Below are 21,108 nucleotides of genomic sequence, written 5' to 3'. Positions count from 1 at the left end.
TTTGGCTTAAACTTCATAGAGATGAAAGAAGAACTTGTTTTCAGCTTATGAGGCTCAGACAACTGAAGTGATGTAGATTTGTTGCAAGAAGTTCTTGAATCTTCCCCAGACATTGTCTAAAGCCGTAATAAACAATGTCTTCCACATGTACTATTGTTTTAAGAATAAATGTAAATGCTCTTGGACATATAGGTATATTTAATAGTATTGGTGAGTTAAGGACAGCTTTGAGGAATTGCCTATTTGTTTAGCAGATACTAGTAGTGAAACCACTCCAGTTGGATATCTGAGAAGTTTTTTAACATTAAAGAGTTCCTCATAATCAGAGGCTGATAACCACTAGTTTGAAGAAACAAAGGCTTTTTAAATAAAAGGTTTAGTTTATCATAGAATACAGGGCTAAAAGAGGTATGCCAATGGTTGATACAGAATAATGAATGCTTTGCTTTCTCTGGTTTCTTTCTTTCTACCTAAGTAATGGTGTTCACCCACACATTATGTCTAGTTTGGCAGCCTTGAACAGAAGCTGGCTTTGGCTGAACGGATTCGAGGCCATGTCCTGTCACTGGCACTGCAGATGTATGGCTGCCGTGTTATCCAGAAAGCTCTTGAGTTTATTCCCTCAGACCAGCAGGTAATTGTAAGTTTCCCCTTTAACTTTTCTCTTGGTGTTTGATGTTTCTTCATGGTACATGTAATGAACCTCGTAAGTTTGTCAGTCTTTAGTTTTCTTTCACAGCTTTTCTTTGGTGCTTGTGGCTACCTTCTGTGCATGGCAGGCATGAACTGTACAATTAATTTTGTAAGTTTATAGTGGATCAAGTGTCTTGTGTTAAAACCAGTGGTTTCAAACACTTTTCCCTTTGACCAGACCTTAGTCTTTAGTAGGTATGATTTTAGAGGTGGGTTTTTTGTTTGGCAAGAGTTGAAGCAGGTAAGGTTGTCCTTTTCTTCTACCTGAACTGACCACCTCAACAGACAAAACTTTTTTCCAACCCACCTTCCAGTTTTCTTCACTTGCACCCTCTTATTCATTCATTCCACCACTGTTTACTGAATGAGCGCCTGGCCTGGCGCGTTGACCTGGTGCCCACTGTGTGCCAGACATCAGCACAGAGATGGCCGAGACTGAGCCCTGCCCACGGAGCACACGTGGGGAAGGGTGACGGGAAGCAGCGGTGAGACGTGAGAGCACGTGCCCGAGGCTTTCAGGGGAGGCTTTGCAGGAGGAGAAGTCTGGGCTGCAGAGGAGTTAGGAAAAAAGGGACAGAAATCTGAACTGTTTGGGTGCTGTGAGTGGGAGCTGGCACAGAGAGCACGTGAAGAGGCCGATGGCCTCAGAGCAGTCATGGAGCAGGTCCAACGGGCCCCACACAGACCACGGGGCCCGGGAAGCCTGACCAGCCCACAGGCAGGTGTGCCGTGCTGTGTCCGCGCTAGGCAGTGCCGTGAGCCTTCAGGTGCTGCTGATCTGAACCCTCAGCCTTTGGGCTCTGAACTCACTCAGCCCTTCTCGATGGAGGGGATGGCCGTGGTCTGGCAATGATGAGCCACTTGCCCTCTCTGAGAACAAAGTTCAGTAATGAGAATCTTTTGTTATGGACTCAAGTTCTGAGCCAGACGAGGCACCCACCACTTCCAGTTCAAAACAAAACACAACAGAACGCTGCGCTGGTGTCAGCAATGGCAATTGAAGGCTGGGGAGTCCAAAGTCCTTAAGCCGTGAGACTCAGACGGGCATGTCAGGACGCTGGTGAAGGCAGAGGGAATGTTGGAGACACACGGCAGGTTGGGAGTTCATTCATTTAGTGCCAGTACTGGAAATACAGCAGTAATAGGGGTGCTGTGTGTGAGTAATTAGAAGCAGGGGTGAAGCTACTAGTTTGTTTTCTTTTAATGTTCAGATCATTGTCAGTTTTAATTTTCCCTGGGATGTTGAGGGATGAAAATTTGATGGGTGAATCTTTCCTCTTTAATTTTCTTGTTTGATTTGAATATGGAACTTTTTTTCCTCTTTTGACCATAATGCCCGCTTACTGAAAGCAAGCAGGAAATTACGGTTTCCCAGGTATTTTCCCCATCTTTGCCCTCTCCCAGGATTATGATAAATTGTTGATTTTGTCTCCAGATTTTCAGATTTTACTGTTTTTTTGTTTTTTGTTTTTCTGGTGCAATGGCTACATTGTAGTAGTTTTTACCCCCCTTTCCTTTCCCCCTGGCAATTGTCCTTTCTACCTGCTATTCCTGCATATCTTTTCCTGGTCTGGTTTCTCTGTGATTCTTGTTCTGGGTCTAAACTACTGCTCCTGGTATGAATAATTTACTCTTTTCCAGATGTAAGTGTATTTTAGCTGAAATAAACTCATCTCCAGTGGAGTTTTTACCTCTTTGGGCTCAAGAAAATATTCAGGGAAGCCCCCTCCCCTTCATTTTGATTATTAGAAGTGTCCCTTGTGTTTATCTTTATATAGGCGTCCTTCTCTATTTATCATTCCTATAATTATATTTCCGTAGTAAATTATTCTTTTCTGACATTTGATTAATTGCTTCAGGAAACTTTCCTGAGTCTCTTGTGTTTTGCTTGTTTAGTCCCTGGCGTTGTAGTCTTGAATTTCTTTAATTAGAAAATCATTTAGTTGCTTTGACATGTTTAACATCTCAGGGATTTAAGACATTGCATTCACAAATGTCACCGTTATAAACTGGCTTGTAGTCTTCTACCATAAATATGGAGTCAGCACAGTGGAACCAATATATAGAGGTTGTATATAGCAAGGAAATTGGGCAGCAAGTACCAGGGCCCAGCCGTGGTACAGGTGTTCAGCATAAGTATGCCTGAGACCTGAGGCAGCAAGTTTGGGGATGGGGTCCAGTCAAAATCCCAACACACCTACACACACACACACACAGTGGGGATGGGATCCAGTCAAAATCCCAACGCACCTACACACACACACACACACACACACACACACACACACACACACACACACACACAGAGTCAATCATTGTCTGGCCTTTTTTTAAAAAAAAATATTTATTTTTGGCTGCATTGGGTCTTCACTGCCGCACACGGGCTTTCTCTAATTGTGGCGAGCGGGGGCTACTCTTCTTTGCGGTGTGTGGGCTTCTCATTGCAGTGGCTTCTCATTTCAGAGCACGGGCTCTAGGCACATGGGCTTCGGTAGTTGTGGCTCGCGGGCTCTAGAGCTCAGGCTCAGTAGTTGTGGCGCGTGGGCTTAGTTGCTCCGCGGCATGTGGGATCTTCCCAGACCAGGGCTCAAACCCATGTCCTCTGCATTGGCAGGCGGATTCTTAACCACTGCACCACCAGGGAAGTCCCTGGCCTTCTGTATTTCCCTGAGTTTGGACACTTTTCATTAACTGAGAGTATTGCTCAAGCTGACGTTGCAGTCAGTCTGGCCTGGTGGGAAGATCATTTTGGAGTCACAGACCGGGCTAGAATTCTGATTCAGTCACTGTCTGTAGTTTTAGTACATTACTTAACCCCTCTCAGACTCAATATCTTCATATATTCACATATATGGGTGGAGGAAGGGGTGCAGGGTAATATTTGACAGGTGGTTTGCTGACATGGTCTGTTTTGCCACACACAGGAATCAGATTGCTTGGGTGTGAATAGGAGCAAGTCTAGGTCTGTGATTTGTAACAGGTCAGCTAACGTGTCTGTGCCCTGATTTCCTCCTCTGTCATAGTGTCTGCTGCACAGGATTGTGAGGCGGATGGTGAGTCAAAGCGTGTTAAGCATTTAGAGGTCTGCTTAGCCTAGAGTAAGCTCTAGATGAACTACTCTCACTTTTAGTAGTATGTACCTTACAGGGTTCTCATGGTGAAAACATGATGAATTGTATGTGAAATTCTCTAATACAGTGTAGTTGATTTGATATCGGCTCGTTTATAATATGAAGATGACTGTACTTTTTTGGTAACTCCCAGACAGGTCTTTTGCAAGTTAGAGAACTTTCTTCAGACTGGTTATTATTGGGCTTCCCCGGTGGCACAGTGGTTAAGAATCCGCCTGCCAATGCAGGAGACACGGGTTCGAGCCCTGGTCTGGGAAGATCCCACATGCCATGGAGCAACTGAGCCCACGCGCCACAACTACTGAGCCTGAGCTCTAGAGCCCGCGAGCCACAACTACTGAAGCCCGTGCGCCTAGAGCCTGTGCTCCGCAACAAAAGAAGCCACTGCAATGAGAAGCCCACACACTGCAACGAAGAGTAGCCCCCTCTCTCTGCAACTAGAGAAAGCCCCCGTGCAACAACAAAGACCCAGTGCAGCCAAAAATAAATAAATAATTTTTTTTTTTTAAAAAGAAAAGAATCAAAAAAAAAAAAAGACTGGTTATTATTATAGGAAGTTTGTTAACATGTGAAAAAACTCCAGTCTTCGTTTGTTACCAGGTTGTCAGAGTGCCACAGCTGAGTTGTCCCACTTTAATTGTCACGGATTCCCTGCTCAGTGCTTTTGTGTTTGGTGAGGAGAACGTTGACCGTCCAGGTGTTTGCTCTCTGTGATTCTGGTGGTGCTTTCTTTCCTTGTCTCCAATAGAATGAGATGGTTCGGGAGCTAGATGGCCATGTCCTGAAGTGTGTGAAAGACCAGAATGGCAATCACGTGGTTCAGAAATGCATTGAATGTGTGCAACCCCAATCTTTGCAGTTTATCATCGATGCATTTAAGGGACAGGTAAGTGCCTTAGGAAAGAAATAAGGGAAACAAGTTGATGGATGTTTCCATTGTGAGCAGAGAACAGGATGGGGTTTGTGGAGTGTTCTAAAGAGCTTAGTGTACTTTAGACTGCAGTAAGTAGTAGTCCTATTCAGTGGGGTCAGGTACCTAGCTCCGTGCACCCAAGGTTCTTCCCTTAATTGTCCATGGGTGTTCTCTCCATCATTAATGCAGATATCCGCTCATGTCAGGATGAGGTACTGTCATCAGATACTTGAAGAATAAATTTTTTCCTTTGGTTAAGTACTGTTTATCTTGATATTTAAAAGTTTTTATCATGTTTTAAAATTTAGGTCATTTACAGAACTAATCTTACAGGTTATGTGTCACTATGTCTTAAAAATAACAAGGTGCTCCTTAATTTGGGGGGGTTGGGTGGGGCAGTGATCAGGTTGGTTTGAACTCTGTTAAGTGGCACACAACCAGAGATAGCTTCCAGTTTCTCCTATTTACTTACATATCGTAAGGACTAGTGTGCTTTTAGCGCTAGCTTCCAAGCAGAGTTGATATTTTGTCATACCCTAGTTTTTCCAGAATTGCCCCTCAGTTGGCTGTTATCATTAATTTCTTTTGCCAAAAAACAACCTTCTCCCAGTCTCCTAAGCTAGGTGGGACAAGAGAGTAAAATACATCTTTTTGGGTGTGTGAAATTGTTTTTGTTTTTGAAAAGGGAAAAATTGGAAATACCAAATAGATTTTCAGGTGTAGTCATGGGTACTGCTAAAGAGCCTAGATCGAAATGGGATTTTAGGATTGTTTAGGTTTTGCTCACTTAAACTACAGTGGTTAAGTAGATTACAGACACTAACTTGAGGGTTATTGGGATTTTCTGAGTTAATTAAGAAAAGAGTAGATCTGTTTATCTTTACATTTTTGTGTGTGTGTGAAATATACAAGAAAGTAAAAGGATTAAGCCACTGAATGGGAGATAATATTTTCAAGATGGAAAATGCCAACGAATTGATAACCAGAATATATAAAGAGCTCCTGAAATCAAGGAGAACAATACAAATTAATGCAAAAATGGGCTTAAAGCCTGAATAGACAGAAGAAACACAAATTGCTGGTAGACATATGAAAAAATAAATTCCATTAGTAATCAGGAAAATGCAAACTAAGACCACAGATAGTAGACCATTTTCTTTCTTTTCTCTCTCTCTTTTTCTTATTGGCCGCACCACGCGGCTTGTGGGATCTCGGTTTCCCAACCAGGGATTGAAACCTGTGCCCCCCTGCCGTGGAAGCGTGGAGTGTTAACCATTGGACCCCCAGGGAAGTCCCGTAGACCATTTTCTACCATTGGTTACTATGTACTGGCAGGGATGTGAGATCTGGATACACTGCTGGTGGGAATGGACCCATTTTGGAAAATAATTTAGTATCTTTTAAAGTTCAACATTTATATTTCTTGTGATCTAGCACTCCTGGCCTAGGTATATACCTGATGAAATGTTTGGTCATGTATACCATGAGATGTATTTAGACATGTTTAAAGCAGCATTATTCTCCTAATAGGAAAAGACTAAATAAACCAGATGTCCATCAGGAGAGGATTGGAACCCCCCCGCAAAAAACAAGCCACATATTTTCCCAACATTATGCTATACAGATATACAGAATAAACGATAGAAGCCCATAGTATTATAAGTAAATATTTGAAACATAATGTTGAGTGAAGTAAGTCAAGTTGTTCCAGACTGTGAGTGTTTAGCGTTTTTATAAAGCTAAAATTCAGAACATTACAGTGTAGTTATGTGAAAGCATTCAGGCTTTGATCCCAGCCCTTCTTTTTTCTGTTTTTAAACCCATCCTTTGACACTGTGGACTCGTAACTAAGTGTGTTTTCTATGACCTTGACCAGTTCTCTGTTCCTTTCTAAATAAGCTTTTTCTCAATAAGGTCCTTCTTAGCTCTGAATTTATGTACATCTATGAATTCCTAGAATGGGTTTAAGAAATGTTTATCCTCACACATACATGCTCACCTTATTGTACGTAGAGAGAACTTAAAGGCCATACTTATAATTTGGGCTTTGGAGTCAGAGTCGGAAATAAAATCCTGGCTCTGTCATTTACTACCTATATGACTGTAGGCACATTATGTAAACTTCTAGGAGCTTCAGTTTTAATCATGATTATCTCTCAGGGTCATTGGGAAGGTTAATGGGATAATGTATGTAAACAATACTGGAGCACTGAAAGTGGCAACTGTTATTTTTGGCTTTCTTGTTTGTGTTGGTCTGCCCTAGGTGTTTGCTTTGTCCACACATCCTTATGGCTGCCGAGTGATTCAGAGGATCCTGGAGCACTGTCTCCCTGACCAGACACTCCCTATTTTAGAGGAGCTTCACCAGCACACAGAGCAACTTGTACAGGTAGTGGAGTTGCCAGTAGAGCAACTGCAAACACCTGTGGGCTTTTGTGTTTTCTTAGCACAGGTATCTGTTCCAGAAGAGGTTAATGTGCTTAAAATGCCCATTGAAGCTCTGGGCAGGTTTTCATTTGCACCAGCCTGGTTCGTGTTTTATGAATAGGGGTAATGAGTAGAACCCTAGCCTTGGAGTTGAGATCTGCCTCTGATTCATCAAGAGATCTGCCAAGAACTGTCAAAAGCCAGAACTCTGTCATGGATTAAGCTAGCTGTGGCCACTTAGGCAGGCCATTTAGTCTATCAGTTTCATCTTTGCAAATGAACTAAGTGGATTAGTTGATTTCTTCTTTCTAGCTTTGGTACTTTGTCTTGCTTCTACTAAAATTGTCTCCCATATCATACTGTTTGAACACTTCCTACATAGAGTATGTTGTCCTGAAGCAATTTTTGGGCAGTGTTTGTTGCTTGTTTTGGTGAGAGATGTGAGATTATAAGTGTATTAAGTATTCATTGTAGAAAAGATTGTAAGTACAGAAAGTAGCAGCAGAACAGAAGAAACCACCCATAACCCTGCTGTCCAGAAGCAGGCACATTTGGCATAGGCGCTTCTTAAAAAGCATTCTATGTGCACTTTTAATTTTTTACATCTTACAAATAAATGTTTCTGCCTTTGGAATTCCTTGCTCACACACACTTATTCTTTCAGAGCATCTTTCAGTTTAGATGAGTATCTCCATTGTGTGCTTGTAATGTTATTTAATTAGGTGTTGTATTTCCAGTTTTTCTTTGTTAAAGACAGGCACACAGACCCATTTGTATATTTCTGTTAGAGAGAAAAATAGCTCTTTATTCCCACCTACTTTCTCTTCTTTTTTATTTTTTTTTAAATGAGAAGAGGCCTACATTTTTGTGTATAGTACTTTAGGAAGACCCTGACTAGGACCTTTGGGCATAAATATATATATATATAGAAACATTCCATTGTCTAGTAATAATGTGTTCCTGTTTTGTAATGACAGGGAAAAATTGTCACTACCTATCCATTTAAAAAATTCTTATGTGTTCATTAGTGTTCAGGTAATCCATCATGGTCTTACAGGAAGATGGGTGTTGATTAGATATAAGGATTTAAGTAACACAGAGCCTGTTGATATATAAATTTTAAAATTTCTCTTGTTGTTTCTCAAATAGGATCAATATGGAAATTATGTAATCCAGCATGTGTTGGAGCATGGTCGTCCTGAGGATAAAAGTAAAATTGTAGCAGAAATTCGAGGGAATGTACTTGTATTGAGTCAGCACAAATTTGCAAGGTATGTGCTTTGAATTACTCAGACTGTTTTCCAGAAGAGATGATTAAATAGTGTTTCAGCTCTAGAGAAATTTTCATACTTTTCTTGTTTTAATGTTTATTTTCCTCAAAGTATACATAGCTAAAAAAAGTCAAAGCGTTCTGCTACAAAGTATGAAACATAAGACATCTCTTAGTGGGCTCCTCACTCCCCCAGAGTTCGCCACTTTGAAATTTGGGGAATATGTTTCTGAAGCATATACATTTTGTACTTCGGTAAAATGGGTATTTTAGTAACTTACTTGTTTGGAATTGTGAAATGTTCTTTACTCAATTTCCTTTTTGATACCTGAATTAAGGGGCAGGTGACCGTATCTATATATAGGCCTTAGTATTTTTAAAAATCTCTTTTCAGTCTTCATATCATACCAGCCCAAGAATAAAATGTACTAGTTATTCCCAGGTTGTGAAAGATGTCTTAGGTAACTTATAAGTGGCAGAGGTTGGAGAAGAAATTGTTGCTTCCCTGGTGGTCCAGTGGCTAAGACTTTGCGCTCCCAATGCAGGGGGCCCGGGTTCGATCCCTGCTCAGGGAACTAGATCCCACATGCTGCAACTAAGAGTTCGCATGCCACAAGTAAAGATCCCGCATGCCACAACTAAGACCAGGTGCAGCCGAATGAATGAATGAATGAATGGCCCTCCAGCGGCTTAGTGGTGTGATACTCTGAGTAGAGTCTGTATATCCTATCATACACATAACATAGTATTCTGTATTTTTGGAATATTTTTCTTCTCTAGTTTTTAAAATAAATTGCAAGGCAGGTGTGACATACAACCTTGATGTTTTTAAATTGTTCACTTTTAATTTGTGAAATCTTATAACATTACAGCATGGAAAATAGAGAAAAGAAATAAAAGCACTCACAGAGCCAGTGTCTCAACAGCCTAATAAGCACATCAGGGTCATCTCTTAGACCTTGTATTGCTATTTTTGGACATTTGTCGGGATCAGGGAAATAGGGGACAGAATCTCTTAGTTCTTTTTTTTTTTTTTTTTTTTTTTGTGGTACGCGGGCCTCTCACTGCTGTGGCCTCTCCCGTTGCGGAGCACAGGCTCCGGACGCGCAGGCTCAGCGGCCATGGCTCATGGGCCCAGCCGCTCCGCGGCATGTGGGATCTTCCCGGACCAGCGCACGAACCCGCGTCCCCTGCATCGGCAGGCGGACTCTCAACCACTGCGCCACCAGGGAAGCCCTCTTAGTTCTTTTTTTGGGGTCGCTATCTTATTTACTTTCTTGTTCAGTGTATTTACTATCTCACTCTTGGATATAGTGTTAAGTATTAATATTATAATAGAGTTGTGGTCTGATAATGACCTAGGAGCTACTTTGGGCCCAATCCTCTCACAGATAACAACTAATAAATTGTTGACAAAATGCCCAAAACTACCTGAAGACATTAGAGAGCAGGGAGATAACCAGAGAGGAGTAGGGGAGGTTGTTGATACTTGGAAGAAGGTTAATTGCACTGGGGAAATTTCCCCGTCCTCCTCCCCCTCCTTTTTTGGGGGAGGGGGAGATATAAAATTGACATGTAACATCGTGCAAGTTCAAGGTGTACAACGTGTTGGTTTGATACATTTATATGTTGTAATATGATTCCTACAGTAGCATTAGCTGTTATGTTACATAATTATCATTTTTATGTTGAGAACCCTTAAGGATCTAGCCTGTTAGCAACTTTGAAATTTATAATACGGTATTGACTATAATTAGGAAAGTTACAAAATGATGACCATGGGAGTGACAAAATGACAGGGGAGAAATCCTGGAAAGGAAGAGAACCAGGGAGGAGGAGGAAGCCTAAATTTAAACTTTCTAAATATCTGGTTGACTCCTGAACCTCATTTGTATAGGACAAACTCAAGGCAACCCAACTAAGGCTAAAAGAATTGAACTGAGGTTTCATCTGCTGCCTACTGCATGGGAGAATTTTGCAGTTTTTGTTCAGCCAAGTTAACTGCGTACAAAAAAAGGGGGGGGTGAAGGAGTAACACTCGGAGGAGGAATATGACAGGGCCGTTTATTCAGTGCATCGTTTGCCATGTCTAGATAACAGGAATATGTGGCCTATACTCAGGAAAAAAGAAAAAATAGAAAAAACCCCTATGAACAGTTTTATACCACCCAGATGTTGGAGTTAGCAGAGCAGGATTATAAAGCATTTTATAAAGTTACTATATTTTGAAGTAATTAGTATTTAAAATACTGTATTTTAAAGTATTATAAAGTATTTTAATTATACTCAAGGATGTAAAGGAAAATATGCTTATAATGAAATGAAAAGATAAATGTTAGTAGAGAATTAGAAGCTTTATTATAGAAAGAATAACATGGAAATTACAGAGTAGAAAAATAATATAACATCTGAAATAAAATTCAGTGTATGGCTTCAACAGTAAATTAGAGATAACAGAAGAAGGAGCCAGTAAATTTGAAAATCAAATAATAGAAACAAATCAATTAAACAGATTAGTGACCTTATGACATTTTGGATGTTAATACGGAATACAAAGTAAATATTTCATTGACTTTGAGTGCATAGGCATGTGCATGCACGTGTAACTAAGGATATATTGCTCATAATTAATTCGGACACTTACTGTTCTGTTTCATTAAAAAAAAAACGAGTCTCAAATCACTAAGTTGATTTCCTCCGCCATAAATGGGTTGGGAACCACAGTTTCAGAAACGCTAGAATAGACTTTAAAGACTGGAACAATATGGATTGTGTGTTACGGTGGAAGGAAGTCTTTGGCCAAGTGGGATCCTGATCAGTGATCCTACCAAGTGGTGGTAGCTGATCTACCTGCTTACTTTCTTGGAAGACAGGTCACTGCTGAGGATTCAGTCCTCCACCCAGAAGAATGTGTGTCCTGTCTGCAACCTAGTTAAGTAGAAAATCCTATTCTAATCCTGACCACTTTGTAGGGGAAGCAGTCCTCGGGTGGATGAAGGTACAACCCAGCCAGGCAGTTCTAAAAAGTGATGAGTTCTTTGCCTGAACATTTGGAGATCGTGACTGGCTTTGTGCTACTGAACCAGCTCAGTAATGTCTTAACTCCCTTTTCTGCTAAGGGAGAAGGCGGTGGCTATTAGGAGATTCACTTCCACATGCCGCACCTTCAGCTTGTGCTAGAATTGCATAGTGCTGTGGAAGGAAGGTGGGGGTAAAAGTTTTCCCATATTGCTCCTGTATCAGAAGGGAGAGGCTGTTGTCTTAATTAAACCTGATTGATTATCAGTTGATTTACTCTGTGTATCTTAAGAAGGAAGATCGAAAAAATATCTGGTAGGATGGTAGTTCTTGGACATTTAGCTTGAGAATTTTGTTTTCTAAATAAAAGCATGTGAATAATAAATACTCAGTACGCTAAACCAGGTAACATGGAGGGGGTCCTGTCAGAGCTCCATGGAAGCAACACCTTCTTATGGTTTAAAAACCTCTGGAATAGGGACTTGTTCTGGTGATGGTTATTTGTGATGACTGTTCAATTATTGAGGGGGCTGACCTTTGAAAGAAGGAGTAAGACACTATCTCTGCTTTTTTGGTGCTTCTGGAGTGGGTATACACATCCTTTTTTCAGCCCATGAAGGCAAAATTAAGACAAATGGGTGAAATTTCAGGGAAGCACATTTTATTTCAGTATGTAAAGAATGTTTAACAAAGCCGTTCACTCGTATGGTAGGATGCCCTAGAATCACTTCCAAGTCACTGGAAATTCCTAAGCAGAGGCTAAATGGCCGTCTTTCAGGATTGTCAGAAAAGAGCTTTCTGCATTAGCTAGGTTTGAAGGTTCCTTTTCTACCTGAGTGTCCTGTGGTCCAGAGCAGCTCTTCCCCCAGTCATGAACTCTTTGCGAGGCCCACCTACCAAATGCTCTCTCTGCGAAGTATTGGCTCCAGTAATACAAATACAAAGAATAAGTATTGCTCTTGTTCTTTGACATCACACAACTTCGTCATACCCACAGAGCCACAGGTGCAGAGTAGTGCTGACTTAACAAAACCAAACATTCACGAGTAGTCAGTCACTCCTGGATGGTGAGTGCCCTTGAGCATGGCCGGGTGTAATTTCATCAGCTCCTGCAGCCCCTCTGGATTGTAGAAGAACTCTGATTTAATGTAACCACACTTCTTTTTTTCCTTTCCCAAGATGATACATCTGTGAAGTGTTTAGAAATGCAGACATACCTGGGGGTTCTTCTTGTTCTTCAGAGGCAGCGTGAAGTAGTTGAATGAGGGCTGTGGTTCCTACTTGTATCTTCCTTCACCCAGTAAGTCTGTAGACCAAGTCTGTAGTGCCAGGCTCTGTGCTTGGCACTAGAGATCTAGATGTAAGTGAGACTTGTTCCTGGCCTCATTAAGCTCACAGAGGTGAGCAAAGGATTGATAGATTCTGATACCTGTTGAAATTACGCTCATTAACCAATTCAGCTGTTAACGAGTCTTGTGAACCTTCACTTACCTGGGCTTGTTACCCTCACCTGTTAGAGGGTTGGGTTCTGGTATCCTCCAAGACCTGGTCTCGGCCATGGTTCACATTGGAAGTCACAGATGGCAAAGGTAGAGTCTCATAGAGCCAAACAGAAGAGGAATTAATCTGCCAAAAATATTAAGAGCTCTTTTGCTGCTGATCCTGAGGTCAGGGCAGAGGCCAGACAAGCACAGCCTAACAGGGTCCCTCTAAGAGTTGTCCCTGGATTTATCTCATTACAGCAATGTCGTGGAGAAGTGTGTCACTCACGCCTCCCGTACGGAGCGCGCTGTGCTCATCGACGAGGTGTGCACCATGAACGATGGTCCCCACAGTGCCTTATACACCATGATGAAGGACCAGTACGCCAACTATGTGGTCCAGAAGATGATTGATGTGGCAGAGCCAGCCCAGAGGAAGATCGTCATGCATAAGGTAGGCCAGTTTGTGCAGATCTCAACCAGAGAGAAAGTGCAGGGCCCTTGGTTCTTCTCATTTCTGAAATGTAAAGGAGGGTGGGCATCTTGCTTCTTTTTGCAGAGTTTGTCACTGGATTGTGTCTCATGCTATGCTTCTTTTTCCTTTTATCTGGAATGGCCATTATCCCTGTGTTTGCCGGCCCTCTATCAGTAACTCACTGGTGTGAGTGTTAAACTCAGTCTTTGTGAGGGAGTCCCCTCCCCGATCTTAAGCCCATGTTTCTACCCCTTGGCTCCTAGGAGACCAGCTTCTCGGTTCAGCAAATCAACCTGCTTGCCTTATTTCCTTTCCTCCCTCTTCCCTTTCATCATTCATTCCACCATTTACTGAATGAGCGCCTGCCCAGGGCAGCGCCTGGCCTGGCGCGTTGACCTGGTGCCCACTGTGTGCCAGACATCAGCACAGAGATGGCCGAGACTGAGCCCTGCCCACGGAGCACACGTGGGGAAGGGTGACGGGAAGCAGCGGTGAGACGTGAGAGCACGTGCCCGAGGCTTTCAGGGGAGGCTTTGCAGGAGGAGAAGTCTGGGCTGCAGAGGAGTTAGGAAAAAAGGGACAGAAATCTGAACTGTTTGGGTGCTGTGAGTGGGAGCTGGCACAGAGAGCACGTGAAGAGGCCGATGGCCTCAGAGCAGTCATGGAGCAGGTCCAACGGGCCCCACACAGACCACGGGGCCCGGGAAGCCTGACCAGCCCACAGGCAGGTGTGCCGTGCTGTGTCCGCGCTAGGCAGTGCCGTGAGCCTTCAGGTGCTGCTGATCTGAACCCTCAGCCTTTGGGCTCTGAACTCACTCAGCCCTTCTCGATGGAGGGGATGGCCGTGGTCTGGCAATGATGAGCCACTTGCCCTCTCTGAGAACAAAGTTCAGTAATGAGAATCTTTTGTTATGGACTCAAGTTCTGAGCCAGACGAGGCACCCACCACTTCCAGTTCAAAACAAAACACAACAGAACGCTGCGCTGGTGTCAGCAATGGCAATTGAAGGCTGGGGAGTCCAAAGTCCTTAAGCCGTGAGACTCAGACGGGCATGTCAGGACGCTGGTGAAGGCAGAGGGAATGTTGGAGACACACGGCAGGTTGGGAGTTCATTCATTCATTCATTCAACAAATAGTTAACAAGCACACATGCTCTACAGCAAGCGCTCCTTTATCAGGGCCCTGTGTTGGTAGACACAGCAGTGTCATAGATGGTTACACTGATGCTGGGGAGAGCTGTGGGAGAATATGGAGGGTGCCTCTTCTATTGTGGGGTGCAGAGAAGGCTCCCCAAGAGAGTGACATTGGAATAAAGCCCTGAACCTTTTCCAGGCAGAGGGAACCTAGAGCTTGAAGGTTTGGAAGCAGGAGACAAGACAGTGTATTTGAAGAAGTACAGCAAGTCCAGTGGGACAGGGCTGTGGTGCCAGAATCACATTTACGTTTCAGATAATGGTCCTGGCTGATGAGTAACTTGGAGGAGGGGCGGCAGCGGGAGATGAGGCGGTGAGGACTTGGACGGGGGACTGTTAGAATAGTTCAGCATTTCCTTTAAATCAAGTGAAAAATGGAGTTCAGCAATGTCGTACACGCACATGGGTTGTTAGTTTCTTGACTGGAAGAGGACAGGTGTAAAGGTTAAGTGGTCTTACCAGTGAGCCATTCCTGGGGAGAGACAGGTGAATGAATTGAATTTCACTTAGTTTCTAAGAGAAGAGCTACCAAAAGCAAGGGGGGTCTGGAGCCTCCAGTTCTAGTGACCAAAACATCAGTTGTGTATAGAGTCCAGACTGCAAACCAAATGGAGGTGTGGCATCCTTTCTATAGATGCGTTTAGGAAGGTTAGGCAAATGGTCTGGGTCACAGCTCGGAATTTGAGCCAAGTTCTGAAAAGTTTTCCAGACAGGCTCCTAGGTGAGAATATAATAGCTGATACAGGTCTGTGTCCTGTGTGGGGTGCAGAAATGGTTTCTAGCGCCACTTGATCCTTCTTTGCTTTGAGGGCACAACGAAACAGACAAAATAGTCTGCCTAGAGCGCTCAGGCTTGAGAGCATCCGTCTTCCCTGGTACACTGTCCTGTGTTTTGAGTATAAGCGCGAGCTGCGATGGGGAGCAGGTTAATGTTGTGGGTCTTCACCGTCTCTGTGGACGGTTGGTGGTTATGCAAATGATTGTGAACACAGTGTGCTACGTGCTGTAGCTGAGGTATGTAGAAGGCTCCATGAACTCACAGAAGAGGAAAGGGGGTTCCAGAGAGGAAGCGCCTCCCGAGTTGTCTGGGATGCACAGGACTTGCGGACGTGGGTCTGCCCAGAGAACAGAAGAGATGCTCGTAGGGCTGATCCGAGCGTGCTTGGAGAGGGTGAAGGGTGAGACTGGAGTAGAGCCGTGAGAGACAGTGGGGAGAAGAATAATTTCTGGAGGAAAAAAAATTTCTGGTGTAGCTAGACAGTGGGGTTCCCATACCTCTGCTGTCCCTTCCTTATTAGCCATTTGACTTTAGATGAGTGACTTACCCACTGTGCCTCCATTTTATCGTCAGTGAAACGGGGATAATCACACCTCTCTTAGGAAGCTTCAAAATGAACTGTGCTTGGCTTATATTAGTCATTTTTATTGTCATCATTAGTAGCTTTTTGTGATTCTCTATGGACTGGAGAGCACAGGATTCATGGTGCCCAGAAAGAAACTCCCGCTGCTCAGGAGAGCTGAGGTGCCTTGCGAGGGACCAGAGGGGCCAGAAGCCTCCTTGAGGGCGATGCAGTGCAGGCGGTGGTGGACAGTGTGATTGTCAGTCTTGGGATGCGCTTTCTCCACATACTGTTGCGGAAGTGGTCTGTGGCCGTCTGACCTCCAGAGCTCTCAGGTCCTGCCTCAGCACTTAGGCTAGGAGCTGCTCCCCTCATCTGTTCGGTCAGTGCAGCCTGAGAATTCAGGGGCTCGGGTTGAGCCAGTGAAAGGTGTTTCTTGTGAGGCGTGCGTGCTGGCGGGCGCCCTGTGGTGCCTGGGAGCAGGTTACCCAGGAGCCCGCCTGAACCTGCCTCAGGCCAGAGTGACACGGACTCTGCTTTCTCCCTAGATCCGGCCTCACATCGCGACTCTTCGCAAGTACACTTACGGCAAGCACATTCTGGCCAAGCTGGAGAAATACTACATGAAGAATGGCGTTGACTTAGGGCCCATCTGTGGCCCCCCTAATGGTATTATCTGAGGCAGTGTCTCCCCCGTCCCCTTGTTCCCACTGACCTCACTGGCCCACTGGTGAATCCAACCAGCAACCAGAAATATTCTAGTGTAGAATCTGAAATGGGTAAATGGTTGCTCCAGGATTACCCTCTCCTCCCAAAAAAGGAATCAAATCCACAAGTGGAAAAGCCTTTGTAAATTTGTTTAATTTTATTATGCATAACATGTACTAATTATTTTTTTTAATTGACTAATTGCCCTGTTGTTTTACTGGTGTATAGGATACTTGTACATAGGTAACCAATGTACATGGGAGGCCACATATTTTGTTCAACGTTGTATCTATATTCCACATGTGGAAACTTTCAGGGTGGTTGGTTTAACAAAAAAGTTTAAAAAAAAAAAAAAAAGGTTTTTAACTCATTTGCCTCTCTGGCAAGTTTTGCAAATAGCTCTTCCCCAACTCCTCATTTTAGTAAAAAAGAAAAACAAACAAAAAAACCTGAGAAGTTTGAATTTTAGTTAAATGACCCCAAACTGGCATTTAACAATGTTTATAAAAAATATATATATATATAAATATATATATAAATGAAAATCATTTTCAGAGTTGCTAAAGCTTCAGTTTATGACATTAAGTTTATGAAACTTCTAAAAATTGCCTTTTTTGGAGACTACTGTGCTGAAGAAAATAGTGTAGTCTGTTCTGTGAGGAGGAGATGTGAGCACCCAGAATGTCTTTCAAGGCCAGGCGGGTATACTTGTTTACTGCCTACTGGATTTTTTTCTGTTAACATTGAAAGGCAAAATCTGATTACTTAGCATGAGAAAAAAAAAATCCAACTCTGCTTTTGGTCTTGCTTCTATAAATATATAGTGTATACTTGGTGTAGACTTTGCATATATACAAATTTGTAGTATTTTCTTGTTTTGATGTCTAATCTGTATCTATAATGTACCCTAGTAGTCGAACATACTTTTGATTGTACAATTGTACATTTGTATACCTGTAATGTAAATGTGGAGAAGTTTGAATCAACATAAACACGTTTTTTGGTAAGAAAAGAAAATTAGCCAGCCCTGTGCATTCAGTGTATATTCACACCTTTTATGGTCGTAGCATATAGTGTTGTATATTGTAAATTGTAATTTCAACCAGAAGTAAATTTTTTTTTTCTTTTGAAGGAATAAATGTTCTTTATACAGCCTAGTTAACTTTTAAAAAGAAAAAAATAGCTTGGTTTTATTTGTCACCTAGTCAGATAGTAGCAAGATCCTTTCTAAATGTTATTCAAGATGATTCAGTTCATACTAGTGGTTTTGGGTTTTTTTTAATCCTAAAAAAGTAATGTTTTGCTTATTTTGTGACAGTCAAAAGGACGTGCAAAGTTCAGCCCCGCCCTAACTTTCCTTACAATCAGAGCCCCTCTCACCTTGTAAAGTGTGAATTGCCCTTCCTTTTTGTACAGAAGATGAACTGTATTTTGCATTTTGTCTCCTTGTAAGTGAATGTAACATACTGTCAATTTTCCTTGTTTGAATATAGAATTGTAACACTACACGGTGTACATTTCCAGAGCCTTGTGTATATTTCCAATGAACTTTTTTGCAAGCACACTTGTAACCATATGTGTATAATTAACAAACCTGTGTATGCTTATGCCTGGGCAACTATTTTTTGTAACTCTTGTGTAGATTGTCTCTAAACAATGTGTGATCTTTATTTTGAAAAATACAGAACTTTGGAATCTGAGTTTGTGCTTTATTATTATTTTTCTCCAATATAGTGCCCCAGGACAGACAGCCCTTTCCTTGTTTGTCCCTTTTTGTTTCTGCTTGTTTTGTGTTTTGTTTCAAAATCAAAGACACAGGGCTTCCCTGGTGGTGCAGTGGTTGAGAGTCCGCCTGCCGATGCAGGGGACACGGGTTCGTGCCCTGGTCCGGGAGGATCCCACATGCCGTGGAGCGGCTGGGCCCGTGGGCCATGGCCGCTGGGCCTGCGCATCTGAAGCCTGTGCTCTGCAATGGGAGAGGCCACGGCAGTGAGAGGCCCGCGTACCGCAAAAAAATCAAAGACATAACCACATTAATCAGGATGTCCAACTGCTATTGAAAAATCAGAATATTCGCCTTCCTGGGCCCAGAGTCTGTACACACATCATGGGGTGCATTCTCAAAAAGCTTGAGCCCCACGATCTGCCTGGTTCTCTGCGGTACTCTTCATTCACTCCCTCTGGCCTCTGCACCATTTGTGGGCCCAGGGTCTAGACTAGAATTCAACAGATTACAAATGTCTCCTGGCCAAGTGTTGGCTCCTAATTTTCTGAGGCAGGGCAGTAGGTAAGGCATCTGTCGAGGCCTCCCTGCCCTGAGGTCCCCTTTCCTGTCCTCTGTCTGGGCTGCTTCTCTCCACACCCTGCCCTTACGGGCCCACACACCAGGGCCGGCCCAGGCTGGCCCATTATCCTAGGTTGCTCATCTTAGCCTCACATAAGGGGCCTCTTCCAGCTTTGAGTTCAGGAGGCTCTAGCTCACTGAGGTACCTGTCACCTGTGCCTTAAGATGCCCGCCTTCCCTTCTTTACCACCTTTGCTTCAGAAGCAGCTTTGGCAAAAATGCACCACTGAAACTTAGACCAATGTTGGTGCTGAAAGTGGAGCTTGCAGAAGGGACTTTTGCATGGTCCCCTCCCAAGGGTGAGGGACGGTCACTAGCAGGCCCCGTGGGTCCCGGGAAGAAAGGGACAGAAAGGTAGCTGAGCTAATGGAGGTTTCAAGTCCAGGACCTGATTTTGCATTAGTGACTGTAATCGGGTCATTCCCCAACCTTCTTCCCAGGCCGTAGCTGGTGGGCCTGCCAGAGACAGCATGCTGGATGGAGGTGGCTCTGGAATCAGACCAGGGTTCACATACGGCTCCCACTACTCATTGTGTGGGCTGGTGTTACTTCACCCAATGTTTAACCGAATCCCTTGCTGGAAATTGATGGAAGGCAGTATCGTGTATGTGAAGTGGTTCTCACATCACGTCATGAAAAGTTATAGCCATTAGCTGGTTATGGTTTTGCTGGACCCTTGCAGAGGCCATGTACAAATTAGGCAAAGCAGGAGGCTTGGATTTCTTTCCCTTCCATGGGCCTACTGTCTTTGTGTCCTTGAGATGGTAATTTTGCCTGTCTGAGCCTCAGTTTCCTCTTCCATAAGATTGGAGTAATACCTCACGGAGCTGAATTAAGATGGAATTGTTAATAAACGTGTCAAGTGCCTGGCACTTGTGTGAGGCGCTCATTCAGGTTTGCTTCTTTTCCACCTGGACTATTTATACTTAGACTTTGTAATTTGGGTGTTTTTTCTCTCCCTTTAGCATTTAGTGTAATGTTTTGTGTTTGTGTTTTTAGTGGTAACAAAGCAAGGTGCTAGTTTAGATATGTGATACCTCCCGCGCCTTCCATCCTGTGTCTTTGAGGCCTGGGGAGGCTTTGCAGTCAGACAAATACAGGGTTTAATCCCAATTGCCTTTTATTACCTGGGTCATCTCTCTGAGGCCCAGTTTTCTTCTCTGTGAAATGTGGGAAAAATAGTACTTTATGTCCAAGGTTGGTTGTGCGGATGAAATAACAAGGCTTAGCAGAATGACTGGCACATTGGCCTAATAAATGAATGGTATTTATTGTTTTTTTACCTTTAAAATCACTCATCCAGGGCTTCCCTGGTGGCGCAGTGGTTGAGAGTCCGCCTGCTGATGCAGGGTACACGGGTTCGTGCCCCGGTCCGGGAAGATCCCACATGCCGCGGAGCGGCTGGGCCCGTGAGCCGTGGCCACTGAGCCTGCGCGTCCGGAGCCTGTGCTCCGCAACGGGAGAGGCCACAACAGTGAGAGGCCCGCATACCGCAAAAAAAAAAAAAAAAAAAAAAAAAAAAAAATCATCCAATGGCTGTGCACAGGTTTTGGGGAACAAAGCAATGCTTGTCCGTTATGTACAGAAGTTTACGTAAAGTTGTTTGTCACGAACCATCTCTGTGCCAGGCACCCAAGAGATGGTTTTTACACGTTCTCTTAATTCCTCACAACAGTCCTGCAGGAAGTGTGGTGGTCCTGATCGCATAGATACGGAGACGGGTTCTGGGTTCTGATGCAAGTCTTTGGGTCAGGCCAATGCTCGGCCTGAGGCTTTTTCCCTTGGTGCCTCATGGGAGGGATTGGGGCTGGGGTGGACCCCTCCCTCTGCAGGATTGGGTTTCAGGGAGCAGGCTGAACCTCCTCATTTTACCAACTGCTAACGAGTCTGCCCAAGGATGTGAGGTCCTGGGCTGCCGCCGCGTAGATACCCGCATTCTAGATCTCTTCCAGAGACCCTCCAACATGGATTCCTCAAACTCTGTATAATAATCCTTTGCCTAGTCACAGGACTTTACAGTTTACAGAGCACATTCATATTTGTGATGACTTTGATCCTCTTGAAAGCCTTAGGGAGTAAGGTAAGGTAGATGTTATCAGCCCATTATTCAGATG

At 43.6% G+C, this 21,108-nt stretch overlaps 1 protein-coding gene and 2 non-coding genes across 3 annotated transcripts in view; all 3 read left to right on the top strand.

The window, feature by feature from the left end:
• PUM1 (pumilio RNA binding family member 1) overlaps window positions 1–18,350 on the top strand; it is a 128,784-nt gene extending 110,434 nt beyond the window's left edge. The window contains 6 exon segments of the mRNA XM_032619432.1: window positions 506–634; window positions 4,573–4,710; window positions 7,001–7,126; window positions 8,314–8,435; window positions 13,195–13,387; window positions 16,491–18,350. Coding sequence (XP_032475323.1) covers window positions 506–634; window positions 4,573–4,710; window positions 7,001–7,126; window positions 8,314–8,435; window positions 13,195–13,387; window positions 16,491–16,622 — 840 coding nt within the window. The 3' untranslated portion in view covers window positions 16,623–18,350.
• On the top strand, window positions 1,536–1,621 carry LOC116745414. Its single transcript, XR_004347421.1, has one exon. It is a non-coding gene; the product is annotated as a small nucleolar RNA SNORD103/SNORD85 (small nucleolar RNA).
• On the top strand, window positions 14,257–14,342 carry LOC116745410. The gene has a single exon (XR_004347420.1). It is a non-coding gene; the product is annotated as a small nucleolar RNA SNORD103/SNORD85 (small nucleolar RNA).
• Window positions 18,351–21,108: the final 2,758 nt, after the last annotated feature.

This window comes from Phocoena sinus, chromosome 1 (genome assembly GCF_008692025.1).
Source record: "Phocoena sinus isolate mPhoSin1 chromosome 1, mPhoSin1.pri, whole genome shotgun sequence".
Lineage (NCBI taxonomy): Eukaryota > Metazoa > Chordata > Mammalia > Artiodactyla > Phocoenidae > Phocoena > Phocoena sinus.
The sequence above is the reverse complement of the archived record's forward strand: the minus strand, read 5'-3'. Positions and strand labels throughout refer to the sequence as shown.